Genomic DNA, 17967 nt, shown 5'->3' with positions numbered 1-17967 from the left:
GTGACTTAAGATTTTTGTTGTTATAATAGTTGGGACTTTACAAATTTATTTTTGTTGAAAGTGTTGAGGCTTCACAGTTGTGGTGTTGTAATTGTTTGGACTTCGTAGCTTTTCTGTTGTAGTAGTTGTTGGGATTTGATGATGTTGTGGTTGTTATAGTTGTTTGTGTTTTATGATTGTTGTTGCTGTTGTGGATGTTGGTGCTTCACATCTTTGTTGTTGTTGTAGCTGGTGCTTCTCAACTTTGTTTTTGTTGTAATAGTTGAGACTTTAGTGTTTTGTTGCTATAATTGTTGGGCTTCATGATTTTGTTGTTATAGTTTTTAAGACTTCATGGCTTATTCTGTTGGCGTTGTCATAATTGTTTGTCCCGGATGGCTTTGTTGTTGTAATTGTTGGTGTTTCACGATTTTGTCATTGTAATTTCTTGGACTGGCGAACTTATTGTTGTTGGTGTTGTCACAATTGTTTGTGTTTGATAGCTTTATTGTTGTAATTGTTGAAACTTTATAACATTGTTATTGTTGTAGTATTTGAGATTTTATGGCTTTATTGTTGTTTTAATAGTTGGAACTTTACAGTGTTGTTGTTATTGTAATAGTTGAGACTCTATGGGTTTGTTATTGTTGTAATAGTTTGAAGTTAATGGCTTTGTTGTTGTTGTAATGGTCGGAACTTCATGTTTTTGTTGTTATAATAATTGGGATTTGTTAGGAACCCTTTTCTGAGCTTTTGAATAATGTTTATTGAGTCTGTTTAGTCCAGTTGTTTATTGAATCAGTTTGGTTCAGTTAGAGTCAAGTAGAGTTTATTTAATATTTATTTATTATTAGAGTTCAAGTCCTGATGGACTCTGGTGGAACTCTATAAATAGGGATGTGCCTCCCCCTCGAAGTGATCATCCCCTTTCTCTTCTTCTTTTTTTTACGATAAGACTTTAGGGTCTTATCATTTGGTATCAGAGCGACGATAAAACTTTAGGGTCTTATCATTTGGTATCAGAGCCTACGATAAGACTTTAGGGTCTTATCATTTGGTATTAGAGCCTACGATAAGACTTTAGGGTCTTATCATCGAGACATCATGGCTTTGTCGTTGTAATAATTGGGACTTTATGGATTTGTTGGTGTTATAATAGTTGAAATTTTTTTACGTCTGTGTTGTTGTTGTTGTTGTAGGAACTCTTTTCCGAATTTGGTCTTGTCTTGGCTTGTTTATTGGGTTGGATTTTCATACTATTGGTCTGATGGGGAGATCATTTGATTGTTTGGATCAAAGATAAAAATCTTGTCATAGTATTCACTTTCTTGCTAAAGTAGCTCTATTGGATCTTTTGTAATGGTCTGTGTATATGACAGTTTCAGATAGGAATAGATGCAGCATAACTCCAGATTGATGTGACTTTTGCAAGAACTGCATCATGATATGTGGCTTGCTATGTTGGATTATAAATGTTCCCTGCTTTTATGAATGATATTCATCATGCTGTTTGACTTCTAATCAACCACTCCTATTTTGCTTGGATGGCACTTAGTTGATAGATATCTGTTGAGGTCTCTGTTCAATCAAAATCATGTAGTTAAGGTTTGCAATGTATTATACAAACCATCTTGTACATATCAAACTGAGGATGCTTCTCTATGCGATTTAATTTAATCCAGATGAAATATATTGAAAATTATTTCTGATGATCTGAACTTGGCTTTGTAATATTTTTTATGATAGTATGGTACCTCATTCTTGTTTTTCCATGTTATGCCATAAGACTTCTGCTTTAGATGGTGAGACTGATCTAAAAACACGGGTTGTTCCATCGGCTTGTATTGGGCTAGCATCGGAACAGTTGCATATAATTAAGGTACTTCACTTCTGTTCATGATTATTTTTGTTGGTATATTTATTAGCCTTTATTTGTTTATCTTAGTTTTGGTCTTACAATTGAACAGGGTGTTATTGAGTGCCCGAATCCTGATAAAGACATCAGAAGATTTGATGGAAATATGCGATTGTTTCCTCCCTTTATCGATAATGACTTGTGCCCACTAACTATCAGTAACACACTTCTGCAGTCTTGCTATTTAAGGAATACAGAATGGGCTTGTGGAGTTGCAGTCTATACAGGCAAGCTTGTAATCTAGGGAACTTGATTTGTTACATCATCTGTTATAAAGTAATTATTTGTAATCAACTACCTTATATAGAATAATGAACACCCACTATGTTATCAATAACTACAACCTGTCATCGTGAATTTCTTAGTAAATTGAAATGACTACTATTGTTGTTGTTGATAGATTTATAATATTCAATGGATATTTGATGTCTTCATCAATTTGTTTAAATTTTAAATGCCAGATATTATCTGTTTCCACTTTCTCCAATATTCTTTATACTTCCATAGTTCCATGGTCTCATATATAGTGGGAAAATGGAGTATGGGTGGCTGACATGTTGATCAAGGTTGGCTATTGTAGTTGAGATGGTGGAGGGAGGGATTGGCGGTGGTGGCAGTCAAATTAGACTGTAGTTGACCGTGAATGAAGATAAATAATAGGAGCTGGAGAATATATGTCTTTTGACAATTAAATCCTGCTGAAATTCTTTTGTAATTTTATTGTAATATTCTTTTGACAGCGTGCCATGCAGCAACCGACACTAATTGATTATTTGCAAATTTTGTAGTAAACAAAATTCTGCGAATTTTGTTTGGATGGGGTTGTTCTCATAATTTTACAAGGTAGGGTTATCTACAAGAAGCCCTTTGACATACTATTACTTTTTTCTATTTGTTTTGTGAGCCCTGAATGCATCAGGGTTTATAAAACTGTTTTTCTTTAATGCTGTACTGGACTGCTGGAATGGAGCAATCACGTACTGGTGTAGGCTCGTACTGATGCAGGCAAAATTAAATTCCATTGTATATATTATTCATGAAATTTTCTTCTTGATTTTTCCATCTTTCATTTTTTTAGCTTATGATTCTCAAAAAGAATGTAGGGAAAGAATCAAAGCCATATGCTGGTACTTATAAGAATAACTTTGTTGGATTCTAATTTGCATATAGTTTTGAATGTATGGAATGCTATCTACCTTTCTATTTATAGTGCACACATTAGCATCATTGCAGCTCTTGTATAAGAAATGGCTTAGTATTTGGTTAACCATCTTTTCAGGCAATGAAACTAAGTTGGGGATGAGTAGGGGTGTACCGGAGCCAAAACTTACTGCTGTGGATGCAATGATAGATAAGCTGACTGGAGCTATCTTTCTGTTCCAAGTTGTTGTTGTTATTGTCCTGGGTTTTGCAGGGAATATTTGGAAGGACACTGAAGCTCGTAAGGTATTTTGTTATTATGAACTAGGTTATTCAAAATTTCACACAATTCATGCCATGGCACATGTTGAAGCAAATGCCATCTGGAACTTGGGTTGAAGTTGGGTGACGTGTAAAATTAAATTCATGTGAAATATCATAATTTTTATCATCAAAATGTAGTTGGCTTGAAGAGCATGCCTTTTTTTAGTAATATTACAAAGTATTTTGCATAAGGTATTTCAGCGTATGTTTGAAATAGTTGTTTAGTTCTAGATGAATCTGAATTAATCTTAATTTGTTGCAGCATATTGTTTACATTTAGATCAATGAATTATTTTTACTTAATCATTGTGATTTATTATATATTTTTTCTTGTTTGGTGTAGCAATGGTACGTTAAGTATCCAGAGGATGGTCCATGGTATGAACTTCTGGTGATTCCCCTACGTTTTGAACTTTTGTGTTCCATCATGATACCTATTTCTATAAAGGTATGCCATATGCATTTATGAATTGTTGGATCTCAATGTTCTTTGTCAATATCCCTTCTGAAATAGGTGACATTTTCAATGATATGATCTGTTTTTGTAACTCTTGACTCGATTGAATTTAGATACCATTTGTCCCTTGTGCTTTTTTCTTATCAGCTCTAGTAAATTAATGTGCTGAACAACAATAATAATGAACATAATTAGTCAAGAAATCTCCATATATATGCAGCAAAGTGCTCATCTCAAAATTAGACAGAATGCAACAGGTTTCATATACCTATATTATTTATAAATTTATATTATCCTTGTCTTTATCACATAACTAGAGGAGGCTTCTCTGATTGGCAGGTTTCTCTGGACCTAGTGAAAGGTATATATGCGAAGTTCATTGACTGGGATGAGGAAATGTATGATCATGATACTAGGACTCCTTCTCATGCAGCTAAGTAGGTGAAGGAAATTGCATGCCTATTTTTTCATATAGGTGTTTCGAGTCCTTTAACTCTAACCTTTTGTTTCTTTCAGCACAGCGATAAGTGAAGATCTTGGACAAGTTGAGTATATATTGACTGACAAAACTGGGACGCTAACAGAGAATAAGATGATCTTCAGAAGATGTTGTATAAATGGTGTTTTCTATGGAAATGAAAGTGGAGATGCTTTGAAAGGTTATTTTCTGATTCCTTGAATAATTTCAGTTCAACTTGTGCTGTAGATCTTTTTGCTGCTATCGTTCTGTGAGCATATGGAAACAAGAAAACAATATTTAGTTACTATTGATGGTCTTTTGAAAATTTTGTTACATGCAAAACATTTGAAGCAAAATAAGTTCTTCACTTCTATCCTTTTAGTACATATGTTTTTTTGTTAGTTGGAAGTAAAAGATAATTCTTCCCAAAAATAAATTGCTGAAAAAGGAAGAAAAATCATTCTTAGAAATGATGTTGATTTAATTGTTCCAATACTTCTATCAATGAGCATTTATAAAATGAATAGTTTTGTACTTTAAGGTGATGATGTTCTATTTTATAGCTTTTGTGGAGTCATCTAAACCTTAGGGATGAGTTGCTCTAAATTTCTATTACTGTTTACTGAAGCTACATATGAAGAGAGAGAAATTTGTTAGATTCTATCAAGATGTTGTTCGTGTAAGTTCATGTCGGAACACAGGTAGTCAAGAGGTTCGAAAGTTGCATATATTCTTCATAAAATGTTAAAAGTCTTGAATATGACAGATTGTTCTCATTTGCATTCTCAATGAAGATTCTCATGGAATGATATAGGGGCTGTTGCGCTGTTACATAAAGGAGAGTTTGCATACTGAAAGAAATGGCAAATATTGTATTTTATTGTTCTCTTCTTAAAGAAATTGCTTGGTTTTCATTTTTCTTCTTTTTTATTCTTGTGGAACTAGGTCTTGCTTGACAAAGAATTGCTGGAAATTGTAGAATATCTTCTTCATGTTTTATTTTTTCTTGATGAGGAGAATCTCTAAAAGTTATATATTACTTCCTTTCTGATTCATGTTGAACTGAAGATGTAACAAATGCAATGTAATTAGATAGCTATGGGTTGTTGGGTTATCTTCCATGTCTTACATCTCAAAATCACTCAATCACACTTCTTTATGGAAAATTATACTGATTATGGTATCTGACCACTCTGTTTCTTTCTAGATAGATGTCCAACTGTTGAATGCTGTTGCCAATAATGTTGCTGATGTAATCAGATTTGTCACAATCATGACAGTTTGCAATACAGTTATCCCTATTAGAAGGTAGTTTTTCCCATGCTTCAATTGTTTTGATGCTTGAATGATGATCTTTTATACCTTAAAGTTTTTAACCTCAGTCTTGGTGTGCAGCAAGAGTGGAACCATCTCATATAAAGCACAATCACAAGATGAAGATGCACTTGTTAATGCTGCTGCTCGATTGCATATGGTGCTAATCAGCAAAAATGGCAGTAGTCTTGGTAGGGTATTCCCACTTAGAAAGGTTTATGCATGACCATGTCAGGGCAGATATGATAATATAAATGATATTTGGACTGATGATGTGTCTGGTGTATGATTGTTTTTCTGAATGTGCTAACTTTCAGTTGCCCCCCTTTTCTTGTCAAATATTATGCACCAGATGCTTCTCCAGTTAAATTGTTTTACATTCATCTTGGTTTTGTAATCTATCCCAGTTTTTGTTCATTTAATGAAGGGGCTTGCAGTTTTGAGTAACTATTGCTTTGTTGATTTGCTGTACTTGCAGAGATAAATTTAAATGGATCACTAATCCAGTATGAGATACTAGATATTCTGGAGTTTACTTCTGATCGTAAAAGAATGTCAGTGGTTGTTAAAGACTGTCAAGATGGAAAGATCCTCCTCTTATCCAAAGGCGCTGATGAAGCGATTCTGCCTTGTGCCTATGCTGGTAAGACAGTTTTGGCCATGGTTTGGCATACATGGAATGCTACTAACCATGAAATTTTTATCTCATTCCTACTTTCTATTGAAGTATAATGTTATTTACTGGCATGTGGCTTGAGATTCTGGTTAAAGATTTCATGTGTTATCACCAGATTGCTTATTGATAATTTTGCGGAATGTTTATTTGCTTTGACATGTAAAATCCTAGTTTTGAATTCTCAGAAGGATTTTGTGTATCTCATGTGGGATAAATACTCTATCATTAAAAGTGTATCTGAATTCTAGAACTATTTGGACTTTTTCAACAAACCTTTTCTAGGAGCTGGAGTGTCTGACTTCAAGAAACAGAGCATCTGAATTCTAGTAGCCTGGAGGACTTGAGCTACATGACCATTCATTGTTGAATCTTTGCTCCTCAATTCTATTTAGTTCAAAATTGATATTTCTAGCATCACCTCTAGTATAAGTTATAAACTTTTTCCCACTCATTTTCTGTTTATTCAAAATTTTCATATGGATTTTCTGGATGACCTTTAATACTTGAACTATATACCAATTTTGGTCTCCATGTTTTTCAGTGATAATGCAAAACATTTTCCATTGTTAATAACACATCATGCGAGGCTCTTCTCATGTTGGCTTATAAGAAGCCTTTCATATGGTGCAGGCACCGTTGCTACTTGATGGGTGGCATCTCTTGTTGTTTGATTCCTCTTCTTAATTCCTTTTTAGTTATAGTTCAGAAAACAGACTTTTTAAAAGCACTGCATTACTTTATAATACTACACCTTATATTTGTGTTTATTACAATAATTTAACTCTATTCAGGGCAGCAAATAAGACCCTTTGTTGATGCTGTGGAGCAATATGCTCAATTGGGTTTGCGTACTCTATGCTTGGGCTGGCGTGAGTTAAAAGATGATGAGTACAATGAATGGTCACATGCATTTAAGCAGGCGAGAAGTACATTAGTCGATAGGGAGGTAGGTTACAATATGTTAAGCTTTCATTAGATGGAAACTCAAGAAGCTGATACTTAAGCCTTTCTCTTTGTTTAGTGGAAGCTGGCTGAGGTTTGCCAAATATTAGAGCATGACCTTGAGATTATTGGTGTTACTGCTATTGAAGACCGGCTTCAGGTATAAAAATCTGTATCATGCCTGAAATATTCTTACCTGTATTTTGATTGTATTTATTTTGGTGCCCAATGTTAAATATTCTTTCCTGTATGTTGGTAACCTTTGTAGATAACTATGTTTTTTCTAATATGATAGGATGGTGTACCAGAAACTATTGAAACACTAAGGCAGGCAGGAATCAACTTTTGGATGTTAACTGGTGACAAACAAAATACAGCCATCCAAATCGCTCTTCTTTGCAACTTCATTTCTTCAGGTACATATAATTTTTTCTCATCTAGTTTATGTGTGAAAATAAAGGAGAGTAAACTATTTACCCTGACTAACTTCGGCCCTTTTTATGTATCTTTGTATTTTTTTTCTTTTTCAGTTTGCAGATGAAGCTTAAAAATGATTTTTTGGGTACCAAACTTCATATGCTCTTGGTTGTTCATACATTAAAGCAGACTAGCTGTTGCATCATACCAACAATTTAGATTCTAGTTGGTCAAAACTTATAAATTAAAACAACAAACTTATTCTTAGCTAAGCAGTCCTAGCCTAAATAACTCGGACCCATGACCTGATATGGACAGGGTTGACAACCGATCAGTAATTGACTTACCCATTGTAGTATGTTAATTAGACTGATCCCAGGCCAATTTCAGGTCTACTCTGACCTTGGCTACACACTAGTTTGGGCATGGATTGTAGTTTTAGTTGCATCACCTGAAGATTTAGTGTAGTTTTACTTGCATCACCTGAAGATTTAATTATTTTCTAGATGGACCTTGTCTCTTCTACATCATGATAAAGTTAAAGGTCTTGTTCTGACTTTTGAGTATTCCATGTCTGGTGAATGTTTGATGGTTGTAGATTTCACATTATTTGTATTTTGATTTGAATTCTCATTAATAAATACTTTTTTATCTCTTCTCAGAACCCAAAGGACAACTTCTGTTTATCAATGGTAAAACTGAAGATGAAGTACTCAGAAGCTTAGAGAGAGTGCTACTCACAATGAGGATAACCTCTTCAGAGCCTAAGGTATTTCTTGGTGACCTTTTTCTTGTATACTATGTGATCCCTGGATTCCGTTAGTTATTAATTTTAATACAATACTTCAACTTCACTGTGTCTTCTTTAGAGTCTTTTGCTGCTAAAAGCAGAACAAATAATTTAATTAGATTGTATACAATTAATCATTAAAATTATTAATATACTACTATAGTCATCAAAAGATTTTTCTTTATGCTATCATAATTATGGTCCACTATAGCAAATTCTGGGTCCCCCTTTAAGATGTGTGGTTCTCGTCTTCGACCAATTGCTCTTTGTTTGGCTAGATATGTTGCATCAACATCTATATAGATGCCTGAAATAGTCGGGACCATATTGTCACGGACTGAGTTGGTTTTGCCTAAGTCGTGCAGTACCCTTGCGTGTTCGTCCGTAAAGGGTCAGCCTTTCCGAAACCTCTTATTGGTCCTTAAAGGATCTACAAAAGAAAAGACGGGTTAGAGAAAGCATTCAACTCAGGATCCACAAATAGCCATTTCAGCAAACACTTTATAGGCAATGCAAATTATAAACATGGACTTCGCATGCTCTGAACGGTTGCACGACAAAGGGTTCAAGACAGTCCGTCACAAATCAAACTCCATGCTAGTGCCCACATGACATTACTGTGAAACAACGCAACAAACCAGTCCTAGACAATGCCCTAGAGGCCCATGCCATTTGTCACCCGAGTAGCTCTTGGTTGCTATACTGGTTGTCACTCCTCACCAATCTGCGGAGCTAGAAAACCCCTAAAAATGATTGCTTTGATGACCTATTCCTGGGCAGTTTTGTCTTTGTTCGATGACTGTAGACAACTTGTGTTTACAAGCCTAAAATGACCATAAAAGTGAACTAAATTTGGGCTGCCAAGCCTATTGCAAACCCTCTATATGCTATGTAACATATATGAGCATTACATCAAGCACCTCGTTTACAGCTTTGTCTGTGGCATTCTCCCCCACTTATTCCTTCGACGTTCTCGTCGAAGCCTTTGTGAACGATACATCTCCTCGCCTTTATTAAATCTTTGATCTTGTGCTTTAATTGCAACATGCCTCTTCGCACCCAACTGTAGTTCGTCGCTGTTGTTGAGTAGTCGACCTTTGATCTGCTACACTGTTTCAACTCGCCAATGATTCTGACTCTGGTGTGGGGTCGACTGAGTTATGCTGATCCTTTTGGTTCCTAGGGATCCTTTAGATGAAGGAGAAGATCTTCCTAGTTATGTGCTAGTCTCTCAAATGTTTTATGCCACTTGAGCTAGGTGGATGTCTGTGGGAGCTTTAATGAACATCGCCTCATAAACTTTAAAGGTTTTGGGATCTTTCCTCCATAAAATTTGCCCATCGATTCCTTTTCCACTTAGCTATCGCCTCCAAATAAGTTTGCATCACCTCGATTTTTGATTAACATTCTATTGGGAAATGAAGTATACAGTCTACTCTCAGTAGCACCGATCACCATTAGTGAGGATTTGACAACGGTTGTCTTCTGTTGAGATTCTTAGAAGGGTCCTTGAATCTATGTAGAGCTCCTATGCTGGATAAATAAGAAAACTAGGGTACTTAGTTTCGCTCATTCTATTAAGAGTTGGATAATAAAGGTTACTCGACTTTGTCCGCTTCCTTGAGGGTTGTACTCTATGCATCGAGCTAGTTACTAGCCTTCGTCTGCTCTTTGTTCACACTTCTGAAGCACTCGAGGTGTTTGCACTCCTTGCGTTGAGTTAGCTATCGCGATTTGTGTTTTTATTGTCATCGAGTTTTTGGAATGCAAGAAGTTTTGCCGGAAAAGAGCAAAGTTTTGTCCCGACTTAGAGTAAATCTCCAATAGTTTTTGTCGCCTCTAGGATTGTACCATCTTCTCTATCATCTCTGTTGCCTACTCTTCTGAGTAGAAAAGTTACAACACCGTGTACTGCCTATTTCGTTCCTTGGTCAAGCACTCATACATCAACCTTAAGTCCTCTATTTTTGGCTATTTTGATGTGAAGCCCGTTGACACTGGTCTTACATAGTTCTTTGGCCTCTGTCCTTCAGCCTTGTCTTGATACTTGGAGTTTGCCTCGACATTCTCTACCTCCTTGGCCCTTTTCACGACCAAACGCTCTCCCTCCATGAGAGCAAGAGATCGATGACTCCACAGAAGTCCCTCCTTTGCAATACCATGGTGCTACCTATTAGGATCGGAGCGGCACTAAGAGGGGGGAGTGAATTAGTGCAGCGGTAAAATAACGTTGGTTTAAAAACTTTCGTACGATAAAAAGCAATATCGATGAAAACCGATTTGGAAGCTTGATAACTTAGAAGCCTATGGAAGCGTAGTGACTAAGTAAAGAAGTTTGCAGTATGTAAATGGCAAGATTAGGATGCAAACCAGAGAACACAGTAGTTTTAAAGTGGTTCGGTCAAAATGACCTACATCCACTTGCGAAGCCTTCTTCGAAGAGGCTCCCAATTTCCACTAGCAAATCTCTTTGTAGGGGAAGGACTAATACCCCTCTTACAACCTTTACAAGTGGTTCACACTCTTACAATTCTTTTCAACAAGATGAGAGGAGGTGAACGTTCAAGCAATTTGAAAAACAAGACTTGCTAAGACTTTTCTAAGGCTCTTATCTCAAACTATTGCTTTGCAAAAGGTTGTGATCTCAGTTGAGAATAGAGGGGTATTTATAGGCCCCAAGAGGATTCAAATTTGGGCTCCAAAATTTGAATTCTCTTGGGTTTCCGAGGCTGGCGGTGCCACCGCTTGTCGGTGGCGGTGCCACCGCCGGACCTCTCGGGTGCTGGGCGGTGCCACCGCTCAGATCTCGGGTTCTGGGCGGTGCCATCGCCTACACTATTACAGCTCACTGGTTGGGCTCCAAACTTGGCCCAAACCAGTCCAAACTCGGGCCCAATTGGCCCCTACTTGGGTTATAGGATTAACACCTAATCCTAACCCTAATCAACCCCAATCGGTGGTTGACCTTCACAACCCCGATATCCTTGGTGCAATTCCTCTCTCCTTGGCCCGATGCCCGACATCCGAAGCCTTCTGTCGTCCAATATCCTGACGTGATCTCCTCCGGCGCAACGTCAATTCCTCCCGCGTCAACTGTCTAATCCTGATCGAGTAGACCTGCATCACTCAAAATACAGTTAAACATCTAAACACAATCAATTAGTTTCATCATCAAAATATGAGATTCAACACTACCATTCCCATGGCCCTACTATCCGTCACCTAGTATCTATGTCCCTTTCTTCGTGATTGATAGATTTGCCTATGCAGCACTCCTTAAAGTCCACTTTTATTCTAATCGATGCTTGGTTATTTTGGGTAACTGAGTCCCTCTGGACTTGTCGCTTCCTCACCCTTTTTGACCACTTGCTTCAACACCTCTGTGTTCTCCGAACACTTTCCCTTGGTTAATGGAAAAACATACTGCAACTCCCATGTATGGCCTTCGCCATCAAGTTACAAGGCTCCTGTCGATTTTGTTCTCCTTAGCTTCCTTGGTAGTAACGTTCGCTTAGTCGGTTTTGTCCTTTAACTTGTCGGGCTCTCTTAAGTGAATATGAGCTTTTGAGCAATCCAACTCTCCAACTACTCCGATTATACCTCTATATGATTAAGTCCTCCCCATGGGACTCACTGGTACTTGCACTCGAAATTCTCTCTCGGTGGTATATAGTCCCCATATAATAATGACCAAGGCTTTCATCCGATGCAAAATTTGATGCACGCACGGATAACCCGCCCATGTGGTACCATGACATTCAATCCTTAAATCCAAAACTCTTCTTGCTGTCGTGTTGTTCACCGAAGTAGAGCTCCCAATATCTCCTGATCATACTTCTGCATGATCAAGTCCCTTGCGGGACTTCTCCCGTGTGTGTCGTATTGCCTCGAATTGTTCCAGTGTGATCCGCTACACTATGTCACCTCCTGACGACTCTCCATTGTATTATAATCGTTGTGGGATGAACTTGGACTGCGATCTCTCTATATGGCCCCTCTACCAGCACATCGTAGAGCCTCTGCCATCTCCAATTGTGTTTGCTCTCTTGGCAATTGGCCTTAGTCTATTCACTTTTAGGTCATATACCCAAATGAAGCACAGCTCTAGGATAGTCCATCGCCTAGTCTCTCCCAAAGTCCACCGACTTCGCTAAAGTTGGTCGCTATTGTTTGAATCCTGGGCCTCTACCCCCCACCACAATCTCCGTTGCGCATCTCTTCCTTCACAGCAACTCAAATGAAAGATTATGACATTTTCTTCAATAGTACCCGCCTTTGCGTCCTCTTGTCCCATGCAAAGGTCTTCTGACCCCAACTTCGCCTCCGCAAGTTGCGTTATCTTAGTTCCTCTATCAATTGCCTTTTTTTTTCAAGATAAAGTGCATGTGCCTCAAAGCTCCCTTCGACTTTGGCACCGTGCAGGTTGAGTCCACGCCATCAAAATGAGGGACCCATGAAATGACATGATCTCACTCTTGCCTTTATAAGAGTTCATGTCCTTGATCTATGTCCAAGGAAAGCTTCGTGCTTCTGCTCTATGTTCCGTCTTCTACGTCAACTCCCTTTATCGGCTTAGGCACTTCACCAAGTTCCACCCAAGTTACTCCACCTTGCTGAACAAACTATGCATTGTTCTGCCCTCACAAACGCATTTTGCTAGATTGCGACTCTTTGCCAATACAACCCTCGTTGCACCCCTCAAGGCCTAGCGACATGTTGAACTTGCTGCACACTTCAACTTCTTACGAACGTATCATTCTCATGCCGAGGAGAAAGTTTCAATACTCCATGGCACTGAGTTTCGGTCACCTTGGGATGGTCGCAGATAATTCATCGTCCGCATACAAGCCATTGCATGAGTACCGAATTCTTCGAGTTAGCAATTCCCCTCACCTCTGTGAACTTTGCATAACTCTTTCACTCGTTGAGCAACTCATCTCATATTGCACGATCTCATCCTTTGCCAAGCACCCCGCTTGCCTTTGAGCACCGTCAAGTTTGGTTGCCAACGTCGAGCCGTAGCTCAAACTCAGTCACCCAACCTTTGTGCGCTATGCGTTCTTCCCAGCTTGCTTGTCTTCGTGGTGCCTCTTGCACAAAGGGTTGGTCATTCCTTTGAAAGCTAATCTCAGATGCCCACTCCTCTGAGCGACTCTTTTCCCTACACCTTAACACTTGTTTTCCCCAAACTGTCACGAACGGTTGTCGCGCACCCGCAATAACTCCGTTCAACGAACCGTTCGTCGCTCACACCTGCATGTACAGCTGCTTGACAGCATGTTTTCTCTTAGTTTTGGGTCATTTTACTGGTAAATATGTAAGTTCGAACAAGCTGCAGCGTTGCAAAGCGACTGCTCACCGAACCGCGCAAAACAGTCCCAAAACAGCCCAAAACAGCTTCGTTTTCGCGTGCCGCGGGAGGTGAGCGGAGAACTGCCTCCGCTCACCAAAACGTCAGCCATCTCAGACCCCAGGAACCCCCGGGTGGCACATGGCTGGATGGGGCTTCGGTTATATACCGGGCGTTGAGATCTCTTTCGCAAGTTCGCATGTGACCTTTACGGGAACTTGTCTTTGCGCCCGGGACCAGGTGAGCGGCTGTTTGTGGGCTTGCAGCTGTTCGTTCATCCTTGAAAGCCTTGTTTTTCTCCCTCTCCCTCTTTTCTCTTGTGCACACAGGGTGTTCGTCGAATTGCTTGTAAAGCTTCCCTTTTCGCGAGACTTCGGGACTTGTCCGTTGCTCGTTCTTTCGAACTAACTTCTTTCTCTTTTACAGGTCCTTAGGGACCTGCGAGAGGTTACAAAGTGGGCTGATCCTTGCGGAGCAAGATCGCAAGGGCGAAGCGTGACTTAGGCAACGCAAGCTAAGTTCGCGTCTTTGCCACAAGGGAGACTCGCGACTTAGGCAACGCAAGCTAAGTTCGCGTCTTTGGCCGCAAGGGTGCCTCACGCCTTAGGCAATTCCAGCTAAGGTCGTGACAAAACGGTTGCACGTGTTGGTTGGCCTCAACGTAGCCTCGCTAGGTCCTCGATGCTTGCATGTCAAGTGTTTCTAAGTGTGCTTGTCTCGCTCTAATGCCATCTGTCATGGACTGAGCTAGTTTTGCCTAAGTCATGCAACACCTTTGCGTGTTCGTACGCAAAGGGTTGGCCTCCCGGAAACCTCTTATGTTCTTTTAAGGATCTACAAAAAAAAAGACGGGTTAGAAAATACGTTTAACTTAGGATCCATAAGTAGCCATTTCAGCAAACACTTTATAAGCTGTGCAAATTATAAACTTGGACTTCGCAAGCTCTAAACGATCGCACGACAAAAGGTTCAAGACGATCCGTCATAGATCAAAGTCTCTGCTAGTGCCCACATGACAATATCCCAAAGGCCCTTCCAGTCATGTGCTACCCTGGTAGCTCCTATGTGTTGTATTGGTTGACACTCAGCACCACTCTATGGAGCTAGAAAACCCCCAAAATAGTTGCCTGGATGGTTTGTTTCTAGGCAGTTTTGCCTCTGTATGACGACTACACACAACCTGCGTTTACAAGCCTGAAACGACCATAAAAGCCAACCAAACTGAGGCTGCCAAGCCTACTACAAACCCTTTACATGTTGCGCAAAGCGTGTACGAACAAAATTGAAAGATACAGACATACATGAGCATTACATCAGACACCATGTTTACAGCTTTGTCCGTGATAATACGGTTTTTGTTGTAAGTCCTCTTGTATTGCAAAGATCTGCTTTGTTTGCAGATCCAGTTTATATTTATAGATTAGAACCTCAATAATTATAATCTTGATGTTGGTGTCATTTTTATTTGTTTCAGTTTCCAATGAACTGATAATGTAAAATGCAGTGTGTTCATTTAATATTTGAATTTTTTATTATAGAAAATGTTATCTAATTTACTTCCTAACTTAAAATAGGATTTGGCATTTGTTGTGGATGGTTGGGCCCTTGAAATAATTTTGAAACAATATAGAGCTGTGTTCACCGAGTTGGCAATCCTCTCGAGAACTGCGATCTGCTGTCGTGTGACACCTTCCCAAAAGGCTCAGGTAATTTTTTCTAGTATTACTGACAGGCGATTCCATTGTTCATCGGTTGCTATTTACCAATATTGCTGAATCATTGTCATATATGTATTCATCCTGCTATGATTGATATAGTTTTGATTGCACTTTTGTTTTTAAGAAGAGTTGCATTATCTGATTTAATGGTTCTGCATTATTTTTGAAACATGTGTTTCTGATAAAATTGTTTTGTAAATCAGTATTAATAGTTCTTTCCTATGGTTGTTAGACAAAGGCATGAAAGGTAGGAACATTTTGTTGTTGTTATGCAATACAAGCTGAACGACTAGCTAACTGCAAATCTGAACATTTAGTAATATATGGAAGCTGAAAATATGGAGAATCCAAATTAATTCAACTAAAGCACTGAAAATTTCACTATTATGTTCAGACAGCTTCATGAATGGTGTTTTGAGAACTTCTTGAATTGCTTTTATAGGTGTGCGTAACATGGATTTTATACTCTTTGTTTATTTTCATCTATAAAATTGAACACTATTGATGAAATTTAACCCCCCAATTTCATTGATATGCTTAGGTGTCTCACAATGATCTAAGGTGCAATAGTACTGTGGATCAGAATGCAATTCTACTAGAAAAATAGTTATGTTTTTAACTATGTCATATTTGGCATGTGAAATTGATGATGATGGTTTTAGATCCAAAAGTTCATGAGGCCCTCTAGACTTGGAAGTCTTGGAGTTCCCTTGAATAGTTCATTGACAGGAATCATAATTCGGTATCATTGATGTGCACTATAATTGTATAATATGTATCTCGGTATGGGTGTCTAATGGATTTGTATAATTTCTTTCATTGGAAAATTTTAACGAAGCAGAATTCATCATATTTGGCTTACTATACCTATGTAAACTGATACAGAATTGACTGTCCAGAATAGAACCATTATCATCTTATAAATCTAACAGTTACTATCCCCTTTTATAATGAACTGATGCACAAGTTTTTCTGATTGATCTAATTATCAGCATCATATATTCTTTTACTTCTCTTACATTTTGTCATCTCTTTGGCCCTTTTTTTCAGTTACTTTGTTGCTTATTTTCCTTGCTATATCTTCGATGATTCTGCTGTTTTCTGATACACTAGCATGGTACCATGGTCTGTCATACCGAATCGTACCGCCCGGTATGGGCGGTATGTATCGGTCCGATAGGCCAACGGTACGCGGAACGCCTGATACCGGTCCGACTGTAGCAGTGCACTGTAGCTGAGTGTATCGCTCGGTACACCTGGGTGTACCGGAACCGAGCCCAGGTCGAAATACCGGTACGGTACGGTATTGCGAACCGTGTATGGTACAACAGCAGGATTTCAAGAAGAGTCAAGTCTAGTTTGATTAAATGTCTAGATCCAATACACCAATAACAAGAACAACAACAGTTCATAATGTTCAAAAAATTTGGGATTGGTTAGATGGATCTTCTTCCTCGATTCAGCTTTGTTTGGGGTATCACTAGTCAAAACAATAGCAGTCAAATATCTTATTAATTTTTGATAAAGTTTTCTTGGATCTCCGTCTACATTTCCTTACATCACTGATCCTAATTGACAGTTATCCATTGATAAGTTCATACCATTTCCATTTCAACATCCTAATCTCAACAACACTAACTTATTTTTGTTTTTTCTTTAGTTGCATAAGATTGACTCTTAAGCATGACCAACTATGCAATTATGATATATATGTTTTTAATCTAAGGTGCATGTGATAATCAGATAAAATTACTGTCCCACTTCACTTTGTCTATCCCATTTCCAATGTGATGAACAATGTCATTAATCTCCTCCTGCCCAATAATAAATACAAGATATATAAAGCTTTTAACTTTAGGAACTTGGCTGCATATTTTTATACCTGTGGTTTTTCTGTTGGCATGACTAAAGTGATACATTGTGTATTCTGTTCTAGTTCTTCTCAGCCTAAAAATTTTAGTTTCTGGCATCTATCACTATTTCTCAAGCATAGAGTTATTCCATTTAAATTCTCATCAATCAACTTAATAGCATACACCAAGGATATTCCAAATATGACTAGTAAGTTCATTCGTAGCCAAGGTGAAAATGACAAATTGGATTCATTTAGGGAACTTGGAGGACGACAAGCTTAACAGTAGTGACAACTTTGTTGTGCATATCTATTATCACATCAATGTAGCTTCTAGATATTCAGGTTGTTATCTAGCTGCTGTATTCCAGTCATAAAAACTTGACTCCATTCTATTCATTATTTTAAAGAAACTCAAGATATATTAAGTTTATTCTGAAAGCTACAGAGATGTAGATGATGTTTTGCTAAAAACCTGTCATTGGTTTGCAATTAATTTCTGGTTCGGTTTTAAGCTAATTCAGGGCATAGTTAGGGGCTCAGTCTGCAAGATGAATGTTTTCAGATTATGTTGGAGTTTCTTTGAAGAAACTATAAAAAAGTGGATACGTCTGTTCACAGTGGTCGAAATTG

General features: G+C 38.3%; 1 protein-coding gene across 3 annotated transcripts in view; it reads left to right on the top strand.

Moving 5' to 3' along the window:
- LOC103975072 (phospholipid-transporting ATPase 2-like) overlaps positions 1–17967 on the top strand; it is a 43670-nt gene that overhangs the window by 12177 nt on the left and 13526 nt on the right. For all 3 annotated transcript variants that reach the window (XM_065106937.1, XM_065106936.1, XM_065106938.1), the window contains 14 exons: positions 1766–1858; positions 1947–2121; positions 3174–3340; positions 3702–3806; positions 4155–4252; positions 4332–4474; positions 5487–5583; positions 5671–5780; positions 6068–6232; positions 7057–7211; positions 7287–7367; positions 7503–7623; positions 8287–8393; positions 15339–15470. In XM_065106937.1, the coding sequence (XP_064963009.1) occupies positions 1766–1858; positions 1947–2121; positions 3174–3340; positions 3702–3806; positions 4155–4252; positions 4332–4474; positions 5487–5583; positions 5671–5780; positions 6068–6232; positions 7057–7211; positions 7287–7367; positions 7503–7623; positions 8287–8393; positions 15339–15470 (1749 nt within the window). The remainder of the gene's footprint in view (positions 1–1765; positions 1859–1946; positions 2122–3173; positions 3341–3701; positions 3807–4154; positions 4253–4331; positions 4475–5486; positions 5584–5670; positions 5781–6067; positions 6233–7056; positions 7212–7286; positions 7368–7502; positions 7624–8286; positions 8394–15338; positions 15471–17967) is intronic.

Source organism: Musa acuminata, chromosome BXJ2-4, assembly GCF_036884655.1.
Source record: "Musa acuminata AAA Group cultivar baxijiao chromosome BXJ2-4, Cavendish_Baxijiao_AAA, whole genome shotgun sequence".
NCBI lineage: Eukaryota > Viridiplantae > Streptophyta > Magnoliopsida > Zingiberales > Musaceae > Musa > Musa acuminata.
Note: the sequence above shows the minus strand (reverse complement) of the source record. Positions and strands in the feature narration are given on the sequence as shown.